This window comes from Tetranychus urticae, chromosome 2 (assembly GCF_039701765.1).
Source record: "Tetranychus urticae isolate SD_2017Ah chromosome 2, NJAU_TeUrti_SD_1.0, whole genome shotgun sequence".
Lineage (NCBI taxonomy): Eukaryota > Metazoa > Arthropoda > Arachnida > Trombidiformes > Tetranychidae > Tetranychus > Tetranychus urticae.
The window spans coordinates 7,197,318-7,213,734 of record NC_142959.1 but is presented as its reverse complement, the minus strand read 5'-3'; the positions used below and the strand labels follow the sequence as shown (position 1 = coordinate 7,213,734).

The window sequence follows — 16,417 nt, the reverse complement described above, 5'->3', positions numbered from 1 at the left end:
GCAAGATAAATTCATGGGCAAGGCTAAGAAAGCATTCAAGGATGTGATAGAGCTAAGATCAAGCTTCCTTGCAGCATTGGATCCAATATTGAATAAGGTTAGCGAGACAGTGTTATGATGATTCCTTGTTTAATCGCGATAGCCTCCAACTCGAGGAAAATTCACACCATTATAAGTTATCCAAGTTTACCTGCGGTCGTCTTGTGGTTTAACACTCGAGCATCTCAACTACATCAATTGCAACTATTCGTATGTTTGTATCGCTAAGTAAGACAGCAGTTACAAACAGCTTGAAAATAAATGTTGAATCGCTATCAAAATAAACAAAGAAATCGTTTCTTAAAAGTTATCACGATTCATGGGATTCATCCAACGCTTCAGCTCATGATCGGTTTTGCAATAGCTAGTCTTTAAGGGAATATAAAATGATGAAGAATCAAACTTAAGATTTGCTTCTAATGTTGCATGCATTGGCCTGGTTTTTCGATTATTCAAGTTTTTATGTACATTATGGGTTTATTTTGCATGATTGTGAAAAAACTAAAGAGGATAAAAAAACTGTTGAAACAAGAGCGAGAAAAAAAGTTAAGTTATAAATGAAAAGAGACGATGACAATTTGATGGCAATTTATATTTTTGCTCGATTTGGTTGCTTCTATTAGATTGATTTCCTATCCAATGGTAAGAGTATAAAAAGTCTTAATGAGCATTGAATAGCTGTAAAACTTGGAGTGGAAGCAAAATGTTAACTAATGCAACAATCAGAATGATATTGAGAAGGCAATAAAAATGAACAAAACTAGAGACACTTAACTGTGAAATAGCTGATGTACGGATACATTAATCTTAAGGGCCAGTCATCGGTAATAGTAAACATTGAAGTGAAACAAGAAAAAAATAATGTCAACAATCCGAGAAAGTATTTGCTGTTTAGTCAATTTGGCAACAAAAACTGATCCAATAATGAAGCAACAACAATTGAAAGGGTTCATCTTTTGTTTCACCAACATCAACCTGCATCACAAGCAACTAATAAGGCAACATTTATTCTCATTATTTGTAGACAATTTTTATTCAGAAAATTCCATAATCCATAATGAAAGGTAACATGACGAGCAAAATGAGTGTCACTGGAACATCATTAGTAAAAGATATTTCTCAATCTTATTTCAAATCTTTCGTGTCTGGTCATCATCTTCATTGGCGAGTCTTATCATTACAAACATGTTTCAGCATGATGAGGTGTAACACTTAATGATGTCAACATGATTCCATCAAGGTAAAAATGGCCAAAAATGGAAGCGATGAGGAAGCAAGAAAAAAATGAGCAAGAAAAAGGTAGACAAAGAAAAGCAAAAAGATGCGAAAATAGAAAAAAAAGCGAAATTCATTAATCAAACATTTGTCCACTTGGAGTAAAGTTTATCAACCAGATCAACTCCCAGTTGATGAACATTGAAACCTTTAACCTTATAAGTTGAATGGTTAAAGAGAGTGTAAATTGCAATTCGTTAATCAAATTTTTAGATTCAATTTTTTCTCATTTCTTTTTTGTATCCATTTATCCAGTTGCCAGCATTCAGTGTGTCGTCAAATGTTGTCATGAAATTGTGTGTTTTCTTGAAGATAATGAACATTATGGGATGAGCAATGAAAAGATTAATGACACTTTTTTTCCTTCTGTTAATGTGTTTAGATTAATTGTTTAACAGGGCAAGAAATTTGATGAAGAAAAGTAATTTCAGAATTAAGATGATTTTGGTGATGGGAAAAAAAGTTTGTTTAAACTCTTTACTGGCAAGTGTTGCAAATCTTGTAAATCTCATGAATCAAGATTCATTCATTAGCCATTGTTATCCATTAACATTATTAGCATGATAACTCATTTTGTGCATTTCAAGTTTTATTCAAAGAAGTGGCAAAAAGAAGTTTTCATTTTCACATTTTCAAAACATGCAAATATTCAGATATTTCATCTCATTACTTATCAACTCTCTGTTGAAATGGTTATCATGTTGAATGAAAAGTAGAAGAATCAACTTTTTTATCGTTATGACTAACTTTGATGCCTTTTTTGCTCACTTTGACCTCTCACATCGAAAACAGTTGAATGGCTTGGGTTGAAACTTTTGACTCAATTTATGCGTAAATTCATGGTGAATAGTAATGATGATGGTCAAAAGATGAAAGGAAAGGATACAAGTTTTCATCACTCACAATTAACTTGATGTCTTCTTTCATTTGCTCCAAGTGATTTTAATGTGCACATATTAGGCGACAACAAATGAAGAATAACAGATTTTGTCCAAAAAAAGTTTACAAGTTTTCGGATCATTTCAAGTGAAGGCTATTTCTGATACTGGTCAATAGGTGAAGATACACTAGGAAAATTGTGTTGGTCATTTCGCTTCAGAGATCAACTCATATTCCTTGAAAACCAAATAGTCATCTAGTTCATTCCGAAGAAAGTGCATTTTCTGATGATGAAAGAGAGATGCGATCAAAGTGCTCTACATTCTTGAAGCATTCTTCATTTTAAATTTATCGGGCTTCACGATGTAATGACCTAGCGAAGGAAATGTCAATTTTTGTTCCAAAAACACTCGATTTGTCACAGAAAGAAAAGCTTGAAAACTGTCAAACAATGAAAAAGTTTGGAACTAGCAATAACTTATCAACCGATCTGATTCTGTTGGAGTGAGTTTTTGATGTTTCTCTCTTCAAAAGCTTAAAAAGAAGGTCCAGAGAATCTTCGTTGACTGATCTAAAGGAAAGAACTTCTCTCAGAGAAGGTCGATCTTTTCTTGTTCGCCTCTATCTTGGTATGGATTTGAAGAAATGAGTTTATTTTTCGTAGCTCAAGTTGATTTCTGTACCTAAATGTACAACTTGATTAAAAGTTGAAGCTTTTCGCTTGCAACATTAGGCTTAGAGCATAATCGATTTCCCTAATAGATGAACAGAAAGTCACTTTTATTCATTTTTTCACGATTTGTTTGATAATTTAAAATGGTATTTGTCACTAAACCGAGTGCAATATTAATGCATCCGTGAGAGATTTCAGTCAACAGCCTTTAACTCGGAAAGGAAATTAAAATTTTGAGTATTTCATGAAACTACTAAAACGTTTATAATGGACATTTTCATGGTCAATACGTCCAATTGACTAGTCTTTGGATCAACACTAATGGCAAAACTTTAGCTCTTAACGCTTTATAACATTCAACATTTGTAAAGACAACTTTATCCAGATTTAAAAGTATTCAATCATTTTTGTATCTAAATCAAAGCATTTAGTACACTGATCGATCATGATCAACTTAATCTACTTTATTGCAAATTGATGTTTCCTGTTCAATCAACTTTGTCCATGGGAATAACTACTGACCAACTTGTGATCATAGCGACAATCAAAATGTAGTTCAATTGAAAAGGAACAATAAAACGAAAATAATTTATTCGCAAAATGCAATTTTACCAAAATAAGAAACAAGTCATCAAAAGAAAAGTTTCAATACATGAAATGCATTCAGTTACAAGAAAGTTAATCCAATTCAACTGTTAGTTCTGATTACAACCGTGTTATTGGTTCAAAGAAGTTGAAGTTTACTGGGAAATGGCCCATTGATGGACTCGAGTAGCAACTTTTATCAATCAAAATGATGCAAATTGAAACAAACCAAATTATAATATCAATTATCAACCTTTTTGTTTGCACCAACTTTGCACCCTTTTTCATTCACTTTTATCGTCTCTTGAATAACATCAATGGAGTGAATAAAGATGAAAGGGAGGGAACACACAGAATTGGAATTATAATGATAATGATGATTGATTCAGTTATGGGATGAATGAATGAATAAATGGTAAGATATGACAAGTTTCGCTGGGATAAAAGATTAGAATAATTCGCAACTTGAAATGTGCAATTGTATTTGATTAGGCTTTTCCAGATAAAGAAACAAAAGATAACCACAGTTACTGGGATTGGAAACATTTTCTCCTTCATTTCTCTTCTATTTTCACCTGAACATTTGATATTGATTAAAGGATAACATTAAAAGGCTTCCTAATAGAGCTTTCTTCTCATCACTTCTCATGGAAAAATGGAAACATTTCGTCTTGATTTTTGCTCAAATAATCTATCAATTGAATGTTTTCATTCTCGCCAATCCTTCAACAACCCAACTTAAGAACAGCCGGAATGTTTTAAGTAGTAGAACGGGATTTTCGATCTCAATGGAGATGAGAAATGAGAAAGTTCTCATAGAATTCTGGAAAATCTTTTTTTCTGAAAAATCGAGAGCGCTTGAGATTGAAATGTTTTTTAATTACATGTTGAACTCGAGTATTGAATGATAAATTGAAAGCAAAACTTTGCGGTTAGAATTCAAAGTTTGTAGAAATGAGATGAAGAATAAATAGGTTCATGAATTTTTCAATTCATAGAATGTTCTAAAAAATATGATTTATGGAATTTTCATCGTCTTGATCATGTCTTTTACATGATGCTAAAGAATGGTGAAAAAAGTTGAAAAGGCAAACCTCAACTTGTAAGCTTAACGAGACTTCCTTAGTAAGCGATCCTTTGTAACCACATAAGTTATCGATTGAACTTTTTTTGTCAACTTTCAGTAAAACGAACCAACTATAAATGCAAATTTCCAGGCCTTTTCTGTAAAATTTTCGTTCATTTCTCAATTAACCTGGAATCATGAAAATAGAAGAGCTAATTTATTCGAGTTTTTCCGCTCAATTTTCTCGCTTCAAACCAGTGTTGGACGAAATGTAAAACTGCATTATAATTACATTATCACTTAAAGTAAATGAAAAGTGAAAACTTGTAAATGGTTAGAGTTTCGTGTCAACATCATTCCCAGTCAATCTTTGCCTTTGAATCGTTTATAATACAATGTAAGCAAACATCTCAATGGTCATTCAATACCTTGACATGGATTTGAATATTTTTTCATTTTCATCATTTTTCTTTTTCTACTTTGCTTTGTTTGTAAATCATTTCCATTATTTTACAATATTTAGTTCTGAAACTTTTCAGAGTAAATGATGAAAAAAAGATTTGCTCATGAATTTTACAACTCTTTTCTTTTCAAATTCACACAATTTTTCATGACTTTTTTATAGACGAAAACTGTTTACAGGAAAAGCTTTTTTTTTAATTTTTATGAATGAATAATGACAGACTAGATTTTACTGTTGCTAATGGGGAAATAACGATTGCTTTGACCTTATTGATGGTCGATATTGTTGAATGTTATAACCTTGATGGAAAAGTGTTGAACAGTAAAAAGTAAAAAGTTTGTCCATCATTTTCAGTGTTTATTGATTTTCCTTTTTGTTCCACCTTCGATTCGTCAGAAACAATTGAAATGCTTTTTTTGCTTTTTCGTTTTCTCTCACAAATGAAATTCTGGACAAAATGATGGATCATGAATAATATGTAATAATGATTGTGACAAGACCAATTGCCATTTTACCTTAACTTTTGCAACTTCAACATTTATGAAAACAAGAAAAAAATCAAGGTTCAATCGAAACTCTGTTTTTTTCATTTTTCACTCCTTTTCCTTTACCATTACTCAGCTGGGAGTTTAAAGTAAATTTAACAATTGGAAAATTAACAATTCAATATTTTACCATTAAGTTGTTGAATGGAGAAAAAGACATTTCCAGCTTTTCACAAACCATCAAATTCATCACAAGGTGATGTGAACAATTTCAATGGTTTATTATTCAATTCCCGATAGATTTAGAAACAAAATATTGATTATTTTATCCAATGTTCAAAATTGTTCGCCTTTTCACTCAACAACTCCAACATTCAAAATGAACTAATCTTGCGATAAAAATGTTTTACAAAATCAAATCGAAAGTAAAACGATAAAAGCACAATTCAAACAAAATCTTGCTACGAACAACTGATTAAAGAATATCTTAATTTTTGAAGGAATTTTTCTAACACCTAACTTTTTTATGTCCATTTAGCTTTTAATAGATATTTAACAAGTATCCAGAGTCACTTACCCGACTCGATGCGATTTCAAAGATTAGTGAAACATTTAATTTAGCTAACAAAAGAGTTGAAATGCTCAAGTGAAGAGAACGTTCGAAAAAGGATTTATTGTCAGTTGATGTAGACAGATCAATAAGTGCCTTCGTTGCACTCGTTTTGTTAGTAAATAATCATGATATGAAAATTGACCGAATTTTACAAGTTTTTCGAATTGATTTCGAATTAGTTTTGAATAAAATCAATATTTGTCAAATGAAGAACAATAATTTTTATCTCACACCATTACACTTCTCCACGAAAAAATCAATTAAATAGTTATTATTTATACGATTAAACAATAACAAAGAATATAATAGACTAAATATCATCGTTTGAATATCAAATGAATACAAAGTTACCAAGAATCAATTAGTCTTTAAAAGATGAAAAAGCTAAAAGGTTAAAGGGGGAAGAATTCGAAGATTTGAAAAGTGATTAGCTTTTGTAGCTTCGTCAGCATTTTACCTCAACTAAATCTGATTTTATTAGTGTACTAGATCAAGGGAAAAGATAAAGATTTAACGAGAATCGCAGGACAATTAAAAAGGAACCACAGAAAAAATCTTTAAAAAATAGGAGTTAAACTATATCTTAATGAGATTAAGCAGAACAGAAATTGTTTGCATCGAAAATCCGGAAAAACCATCAACTTGGAGAAATCGAAGAAATGAAACCGATGGAAAGACAATAACTTTCTAACAATTCAAATCATTCATGGAAATCCATTTGGAATTGACCTTCTCAAGCATCAATATTTAAAAGCTAATTGTCGAATAGAGAAAAATGTTAATTTCGTTGACGAACCGAGTTAATTTTGATAGTGATTCACTTTTTTGTCTCTTCCTTGCATTCCATTCTTTTTACTTGTGCTGTTGCTCATTGCCTGTGTAGTTACCATGAACAACTTTCAAGAGTTCATCAATCATGAGAAGAGTTGGAAAGAAGAGGAAAGGCAAAAAAAGGAGAAAATAATTGAAAGTTGAAAATGTCTCTTCGTTTTACAGTCTTAACCAAGTTTTACCAAATGTTCAACTTTTCCAAGTCTCTAGTTTGGTCTGTCAACTTGAAGGTAAAATCAATCTTTCATCTTGATCGTCATCTAAGCCTATTCACTATAATTATATATTTTTTTGTTGCTTTCCATTCATTCCATTGATTTTGTTTCACTTTTAACTGCAAATGAAAATGATACACTTTTTTGTCTCTCAACTTGAACATCTTCATCTTGGCTGATCATCTCTTTTTGCTCATCCATTTCATTGAAAATGAAAAGCCCTTTCAAATGAAACAATGAACAACTCGAGGTATAATTGCGCCCATCAATTCAATTAGAACAAATAAAGAGATGAAAAACAGAGAACCGAGAGAAGAGGGAAAAAAAGAAGTTCAGAACTTTATTCTTGCTCATTTCTACTCGAAAAGATAATTTAATCGAAATCGTGACAAGTTTATTGAAAACAATTGAAACTCTTTGCCTGTATAATTGAACATTGAGTAGAGAGAAAAAATATTCAATGTTTATCATTTAGGAATACAAATTTTAAAGCTCAACCAAGTTGTCAGACACGCAAAGATGAAGCGCACAACTGATGCAAAAGTATTCAGTTTCATTTGTAAACCAACTTTAAAAGTAAACAAGGTTTGATTTTAAATTTGATAAAAACTTCTGTAAAGAGTTTACTTTAACGAAATAACATGATCATGTTTTTGTACCAACAACAAGATCAACATTAATAATTGAAACTTGTTGGTGTCCATTCAAAGTGTTTTTTATTCAATTTAAAATGGCCACTTACTTAGCTTTTAATGAACTAATCTGAGAAATCATTTTTCAATTTGTTTTTAAAAAGGTTCAACTTTTTATCGACTTTAGCTATCGAGTCAATGAGCAATTTTTTTCGATTTTTTGCGATTCTCTTCATGATGGCTGGTTCAGTTTTGAAAATGGAAAATTTTGAGTTTAGTTTTTTCTTGCTTTTAGATTGAATATGGTGAGGAAACTCATGGTTTCAAAGGAAAGAGTAAAAAATGACCAATTTCTGATTGATGGATGTGATGTGAATTTAATGATGGTCTGGGTCAGATTTTCCGATCATGTAAAGTTGACTTCTGTATTCGCTAGAAATTCAGTCTCGAGTTTGTATCCTTTAAGTTACAAACTTGTGACCACTTGTCATGAAATTTTTCCTTCATGTATAAGCTATTAACCTGAGCTTCCTTACTAAACAAAGCAAGTTAGGCTGTCTGACTGGTTAAGATTGAGTCTGTATGGTTATGGAGAGTTTGCAGTTGCTGCATTCAAATCTCATAGTATTATAAAATGCAAAATTTAAAAAATGTCGTTTCTCAATACATTTTTATTCCATACTTCTCATGAAAATAAGTTTAAACAAATGAATTTCCCAACTTGCAACTTTGGATTTTGTTTTGTAAGTCTTTTCAGTAAACTCGCATCTTTGACTAATCATGAACGGAAACATGGAATACAGATATGTCATTCATACTTATTACAGAAAAGATTCTCTGTCAAGGAAAACAATGAGGAACTTGATCAAATCATTGGCGATAAAAGCCACAGCTCCGACTTCGTCTATCGATCTTCGCAAAAAGCATTAATTAACTTAATACTCATATCTTTTTACCAACACGTGTTATAAACATGTAACAAACATCAACCAATCTGAAAAAGTCAGCCCTCTCAGAAATTGACCCGCAAATGTCAGGTCTTTAGAGGTCAAGTAACTGAATGACCTTGAATGTCCTTGAAACTCTGGATTTATGGTTTTACAATTTTGGGAATTCTACTGCTCAAATATAGTCAAAATCTGACTTCTGGTCTCAAGTTGAAGTATAAAAAACCAATATAAACATCTATTTGCTTTAAAAAATCATAAATTATTGTTATGCTCATTAATACCGAAAGTGCTGTGAAAAAAACACATTAGACTAACAATTTTAGCCGTTTAACTCTAATCAGTTTTGTCATGAAACTTTGCATTCGTCAGTATTAGAATGGTAAAGAATCAATTTGAAACTTGTAAAATTGGCAAAAATCAATTTTAAACAAAATGAAAGCGAGAGAAAAAGAAATGAGAAAATTGATTTTTCATTTGAAATCGATCAAAATAAATGTTAAATGGTACAATAAAAAAAGATTAAAAATGCGTATTTTCTGTAATTAGATTTGCATAAAAAATTATCTTTTGTTGCTACAAAAGACCATTATATTGTTTCAATTGTGCTGCAAATTGTTGGCAAAACATGATTGTTGATTACATGAGAGTTGAAGGAAGAAGAAGAAGCAAAACTATCAATAAAATGTTTAAAGTTTAATCCATCTTATTAAGTTTCATTTCATTTTGAAACCATTTCTATACACAATACAATTTTCACTTCAACTTTTCTTCTTCGTCTTCTTCTTCTTCGCTTTTCATCTCAACATCTTTGTTAGTTGCAACTAATATTATCGTACTTTAATCACTGATAATGCAATAAAGGATCAACTTTAATGTGATGAGGGGAGGGAAAGCAGTGAAACAAAACTGAAAACTGTAAACCTTGAAAGTGGGTGAAGATGGTTTAATTTATTTTAAGATCTTTTACAAATGGAAAAGTATCTGATTTTTTTGTTCCTCTTCTTCATTTCAAATGTAAAAAGAGCAAAAACAAAAGTAGAAGAGCAGAGACGCAAAAAGTGGCGAAAAAAAAGTTCATCTCAATTGAAAGATCAAGACTGTCAAGAGTTGGGTGTTTATGTGTTCAACATTTTACTTGATAAAAATTGCATTTAACCAAGTTGAAGCTTATTGTACAATTTAAACTTTATTTAATGTTAATTAGATGAAGTGCAAAGGATGAGTAAAAGGAGAATGTAAATGAAAGAAAGAAAACGATTTATTCCATTTCATTTCATTTCTTCTTTTTTTCTCTTCTTCAGCTTTTCCATTCTCGTCTCATTTTTGCATGATGATCATGATTCGAGCAATAAATGGTAAACAAGAAAGTAAAACAAGAGCCTCAAGAATTCATGGGAATGACTGAAAGACCAACGAAATTGGAACAAAAAAAATTGACAACTTTTTCTCTTCTTTTCAATCATTCATCATTTTTGTCGAAAAACTTTCTTCTTCATGTTTTCATGTTGATGAAAAAAGAAAATTTTGAAACGATTTTTGCATGGAATCGAGTTTTCAATTGGTCAAATGTTTAGGAACAAGATGATGACGAACTGAGAAATTGGGTGAAAATTTTCAACTTTGGGTTCCTTCATGTGAGCCAAAAAAGTCGAGTTGATTATTATTAGACAAAAGCTGAATCTTTAAACTGATCGAGTATAATTGGTTAAACTGTTGGACAGTCGCCAGAAACTGGAAAAGTCTGGTTGCGAATCAAAAGATAAAGGCTTTTATAAATGGATACAGTGTAAGAGTTTCAATGGAAATGGTTTTGTAAATTATGGGTTGAGCTATTTACGATTGAATGTACGATTTGTGCGGCCTTAGTTTTTGGCCTCATTTAACTTGTGTGTAAACTTTATTCAAAACATTGATCCAATAATGAACCATGAAAGTCTTTCAACAAAAATTCACGAAAAGTTTGGGAAATTTTTTTCGCTTTTCATTTTTCTCTACACAAGACAAAAGATGTTTTCAAATGTTATTTACATTCATTGGTTGATGAATTTATTTTGGCGAGTTAATTACACATGATTAGGGTAACAGTAACGCATGTTAACTTATCATTTATGATGGTTATGATGAGGATGAAGATGAAAGTGAGAGCTTAAGAAACTGTCAAAATTTTTGTTCGTTTGTTTGTTGTGTGTTTAAATGGCAATTTAACAAGTGTACAAGTGTATTAGTTTGTTACTTTTAAGTCAACCTTTTGCTTTACTTTTTTTTGGTGAATCAACTTTAAAACATTTCTTGAGAGTAAACAATTGATTCATTGTTTTCCTTTGATTCCTTGGCTTTTGTTTTTTTTGCAAATGCACATGAAACTGTTATTAGTTGTGCTAAAACTTGCAGGGGAGTAATGGAATCATCACGGAATGTTATCATGCTAAAATCATATCAAACATTTGATAATGAGAGTTTATTTAGATTTTAAAAGAAACTTTTTTTTCTCAACTTTTTTTTCTTTTCACCACTTTCCAATTAGCTTGATGATGCTATTATTGCTATTATTGTATCATAATAATTATCCTTGCTTTTCACTTCAACTATTGATTGATGGTTAAACTTTTCATCTTTACTTTATGATGATGGGTTGTCTTTCATTTTGTATTGTTAAAGTTTCCCGAGTCGATGTTTCGACTGAACATTTTTACTGAAGCCCATTGATCATGTTTCATTTGGTGCACAAAAGGCATTTGATTTGGGTTGAGTTGAAGTCTATTGAGAGGCTTCTACTTACTGACATATCCAGTTGTTTGGTGAAGGTGATGATGTTGGTTATTAGGGTTATTAGGGTTGTTGTTGTTGTTGTTGTTGGGGTTCCCTCGGAATGCCGAGTCTGGTGGATAACCTGGACTCATGCTTGATTCGGGTGAAGGAATTGCACCTTTTCTAGGCATCTCGTAGCTATATTGGGCATTGACAGTTTCGTTATTCATGGTCGCTTTCTAATTTCAATCTTTTCTCTCCTTGTATTTGTTTTCCTTCTTTGTAAGTTATTATTGTAAATCAACTTTGTCCATTTTAATCACAATTGTAAAACTGGACACTTTAACCTGGTTTGCACAAAGGTGAAAAAGTTTTCGATTTATGTTGAAAATCTTGATTGATAAACCTTTAAACGGTTTAAATAAAGGTCACATTAATGATTGTTGAATGCTGGGTTGAGCTAGGAACAGAAAGAGTTTACTGTTTACTCTGATGCTACACTTTTCAGTTTACATTACTGACTGATTGATGTTGGTAAACTTTTCAGCTACGAGGCAATATCAGAGTTCAACATGCAATGTTGAGATGAATTCATGGTGACACCTATGATTCGAAATTCGAAATGAGTCGCTATTTTTATTTCAGTCAGAGTTTTGGTTTTAACTTAAGATTGACTTCAACTGCAATTAATTTAAAAACTATCTAAAAGATGATTTGTAAACTTGAAACTTTGTTATTAGTTGATTATCAATCGAAAGCTTATGATGAGCATATTATGCTTGCCTGAAATCAGTGGATGGCAAACGAAGTATCTTTAAAAATATTTTTATTGCCTGTTATTGGTTAATCATACATAGTTATTAAATTACATGTTGTTTTTGGTTAAAAAAATGCTTTCAAATTGCAAATGAGAAGCATAAATACAGAAGCGAATTCCAAGCAGAACTGAAAATTTACAAAAATAATCAACCTTTCAAATTAGAATCAAATAAAAGATTGAAAAGGTTCAACATTTTACTTACGGAAAGAACAAATGTCTTTGATATCTTCAAACCTCCATCGATAGCTATTCCATTGTGTGGACTTAAAACTCGGTCTAAAATTTCAAGAGCCTTGAGAAGAAATGAATTGAACTGAATGATTATTACCTTAATAACATGAATCTAACAATTGTAAATAAAACATTTTCAGATGAAATTCATTGCTTTTTTCATCAATATCATTAAATCTTAAATGTTAGTTAATGTCTTACCTTTAAAGATACAGACAAGTTAAACTTGTTATAGCGACAGGTCATGTGAAGTTGATGGTACAGATTATTCAACTAATAGTCGAGAAAAACTCATAAAATTTATCATCAAGAAAACTAATTTTCAATAGACTCTCATGGACTTTCATAGACTCGAAGTTATATGATGAAAAGTATCTCGGGCTTCGCCCTCGATAGTAAATCATACAACTTCTCGTTGCAGTTGATTAAATAATACTTACTTGACTTAAAAAAGTAGCGGCAGCATAAGAAAGACAAACGATGACGCAAATAGAAGCTGAACCAAGTAAAATCATGAGCATTCGAAAAGCTGGTGAATAGGATTTGACTATAATTGAAATGAAAAGGAAAAGATTGGTCGTCATCGAAAACATGGTTATACCGATGAAGCCCAAATTTCGAGCTCTTTTGGTTTGGTAGTCGTACTCGTTGAGACAAGAGATGATCAATGATAAAATTTTTGATTGAACTCGTTTATTGTGACTGTTTCTCAAATGTTTAACCCAAAGTTTCATTGATTGAGCTCGATAAAGATCAAAAGTTATATGCAGTGCTAAATAGCCAGCTACAGAGTTGACCGAGCTGGCTAGACCGGCAAAGGTTATTGAAGAAGCTGGAACCCAGAGAAGGCAGCAAATTCGGTAAACATTGTCAGTAAAAAAGTTTGAATTGTTTAAATAAATTAAAACGACACAAACATAACCTGAAAAGGTAGCTACAAGAGTTAAATGATAAGCCAAGATGGATATTAAAGTTACAGTTTTATAAAAGGGTTCAATTAAAGTTGGAAAGAGTTTCAAGTGACATTGTTTCAAATTGTTGTTGATTAAACAATGATAAATGGTGAAATTGTAACGAAAAACATTTCGCCTTTCGATGACTAAAAAATATTCTCGTATAAGAAGGCATGAAATAATGGCAAACAAGACAATCATGAATATCACTGTAAGTGGCTTTTCACTGTGATAGTGTATATTGGCCAGGTAAAGGGAAATGGTTTCATTGGGGAAAAAGATAAACATGAAAACTCGGCCGATTGAAGAGAGAATGGAAAGTCGAATAAGTAAATATATTGGGTCAACTTTAGAGTGGACATGAGTACGGTTCTTTTGATTGCAATATTTAAAGCCATACTTTGATGCTTTTAGTGAAATTGTTAGACTTTCAAATTGTTTCAATGATTTTGAAGCTTCCGTGAAGGGTTCGCTTTTGGAGTAACCGGTAAAGAGTAAAATTTTACTCATCAGTTGATGAAATGCTGCTTTTAACCGAGTCAAATATTTGCACATTTTTGGGCAAATGTTAGTTAACCAGCAAAGATTACTTGAAATTCAAAATGTCACTTCACTTTGGCAAATTAATTTGATTGCTGTTCTATTTCACTTTTTACAGTCACGCAAATCGGGTTGTAAACATTTTCATCATCTTGTGCGCATAATGATGTAGTTTCATCAATTTATAACAATCATTACTTGATATAAAAAGGTAATTTACTCAGCGGACAAGACATTTGCAGAAAAAGTAGGTAAAACTAAAGAAATGAGTTTTAAATACAAACAGTGACAACATTTCTCACAAGTGAACTTTAGAAATTGTAAATCGATAATTGGTTATTAATGACTTTTTCACCGGAAATTTTCCCATTTTTCAAGAAAGTTCATGTGAAGGGAGTATCAAAATGTCCCTAGAAATAGTATTTACCTTACTAATGCAATTATCATATCGTCTGACTGAGATCGATGCAACTGTCTCGTTAATTGTCTACGCGTAAGCTAAAACTATCAAAATTTTACCTTCTTACAAGGTAAAATAAATTACCCAGTCTAGAGCAGAAACTACCGGGTCGACTATCGCATTCTAAGGGTATGGTGCATTGCAGCTAGAAGTTCAGTTGGGATTGGCCCACTTTTGAAATCTAGAAGACTTTTATTAGTTGAGATTGTTGCATTCCGATAGAGCAACCTTAAACCAATCATTTGATTATCATGAATAAGATTGAAATTATATGATTTTCAGATGATAATTGATTTGAAACTTCATTGACAAAACATACTACTGATAAAAAGAAGAAACAGAAAATTTTAAAACCAAAGAATGATGAGTTGGAAGTCTAAAAATTGAAAACGAGTTTCACCTTGAAATGAAAAAATGTCATTTTATCGATTTTTGATGATTGATTAGCATCTTGATACTAATCGATGCAATGTAAAAGACTAGATCATCTGACATTTCATTGTACAGTGGAAGTTTCACTTAAGTTTTACAAATCTCAATAGGCGACGTCTAACGGAAGAAATTTATGGACTGAATTTTGAAACTTTTTCTCGCTACTTGAGAAGTTTATATTTGATCAAAGATGGGCAAAAATCTTTTTTAGTGTAATTTTGATAGTATTTCGTTGAATAATTCCATATTTGAGGGTCGATTTACTTTGGTTAAAAATCGTAAAATTTTAATCTTTACAAATTTGTCAAAAAATTAGCCCAGTATATGGCGACCCTACAAAAATACAACGTGAGCGTGGCCCAGTGGGTTAAAAACTGCGATAATCTTCATATGTTGTAATCTGCATTTCAGGGTTAGCGTTCAAATCTCGCCAAGTCCTGTGTTTGGGGTGAGTGCAGTACAGTCCGCAATTAGTAGTAAAAGGGCGTCTTTCAAGCCATTTCTTTTCCATACGCAAATTAAGCGCGGTGCGAGGGGAGAAGCCCTCTGATAAAGTAACACAAAGATTGACGTTTTATGATTTATTAAAGAAAAAATCAGGTGACGAAGACAATGGCAAATGAAAAAAACGCAAAAGATTTGAAAAGGGGGAAAAATTATGTTCAAGATTGAGGTCCTCCAAATCATGAAAATAAAACATGTTTATTACCATATTCAGCAAGCGGTCTAAGTTGAAAAAATTGTATCTCTCTTCATATTGCATTGATTGTGAGTGTGTAAATTGTAATTAAAATTAACTAGTAAGTTTCATTGCTGCAAAAATTAAACTGACTTAGTTGCATCATAAGTTGACCAATTACAACATAAAGCTTCTTATATTCAACATCTTATCAATTTCTCATTGTGCGGAAAGTAATTTATTGAAGTGAATATGGATATATGGACATCACCCTGTGTTCCAGTTGACACGGTGAAAGTTCATGTGGTACCCAAAATTTACCTCGTTTGGTCATTTTGAGGACATCCTGTATAGGGTGTTTGAGGAATCTCGATGTAGCCCGCTAAGTGCCTTATACTCCAATGTCTCTCAATGTCAGGAATTCATAAAATTATGTGATTCTCTTGCATCATCTCCGGCATCATCTCCCTCTTCATCATCTTGGTCTCCTCCTTTATCTTCAAAATGGTCCTCTTCCCCTTCTTCATCTTCAGCCTCTACATGGTCCTCTTCCTCAGGTTCGTCTTCCTCTTTATTGTCCTCTTCCGCTACGCTAACTTCTTAATCTTCAGCTTCGTCTTCCTCTTCAGGTTTGTCTTCAGCGTCTTCATTATCATTCATTGATCAGCCGTATTCTTTCATCAACTTAGATGATCAAGGAAAATTAATAATTCCTAAGAATAATGAGGAAGTATTTCAGCATTTTGACTTAATTGTAAAAGATGATGAATTCCCTATCGAAATTCTGCCTGAAATACGGAGGGAGGACGAATGGATCAATGATATGGTTGATATTATTTTGAAAGATC

At 31.8% G+C, this 16,417-nt stretch overlaps 1 protein-coding gene across 1 annotated transcript in view; it reads right to left on the bottom strand.

The window, feature by feature from the left end:
* The window catches only part of LOC107366093 (mechanosensory protein 2), a 52,591-nt gene extending 40,586 nt beyond the window's left edge, over positions 1–12,005 (bottom strand). Inside the window, exon 1 of the mRNA XM_015933664.3 lies at positions 11,486–12,005. Within this exon, the coding sequence (XP_015789150.1) occupies positions 11,486–11,684 (199 nt within the window). The 5' untranslated portion in view covers positions 11,685–12,005. The remainder of the gene's footprint in view (positions 1–11,485) is intronic.
* Between the last annotated feature and the right edge of the window lie 4,412 nt (positions 12,006–16,417).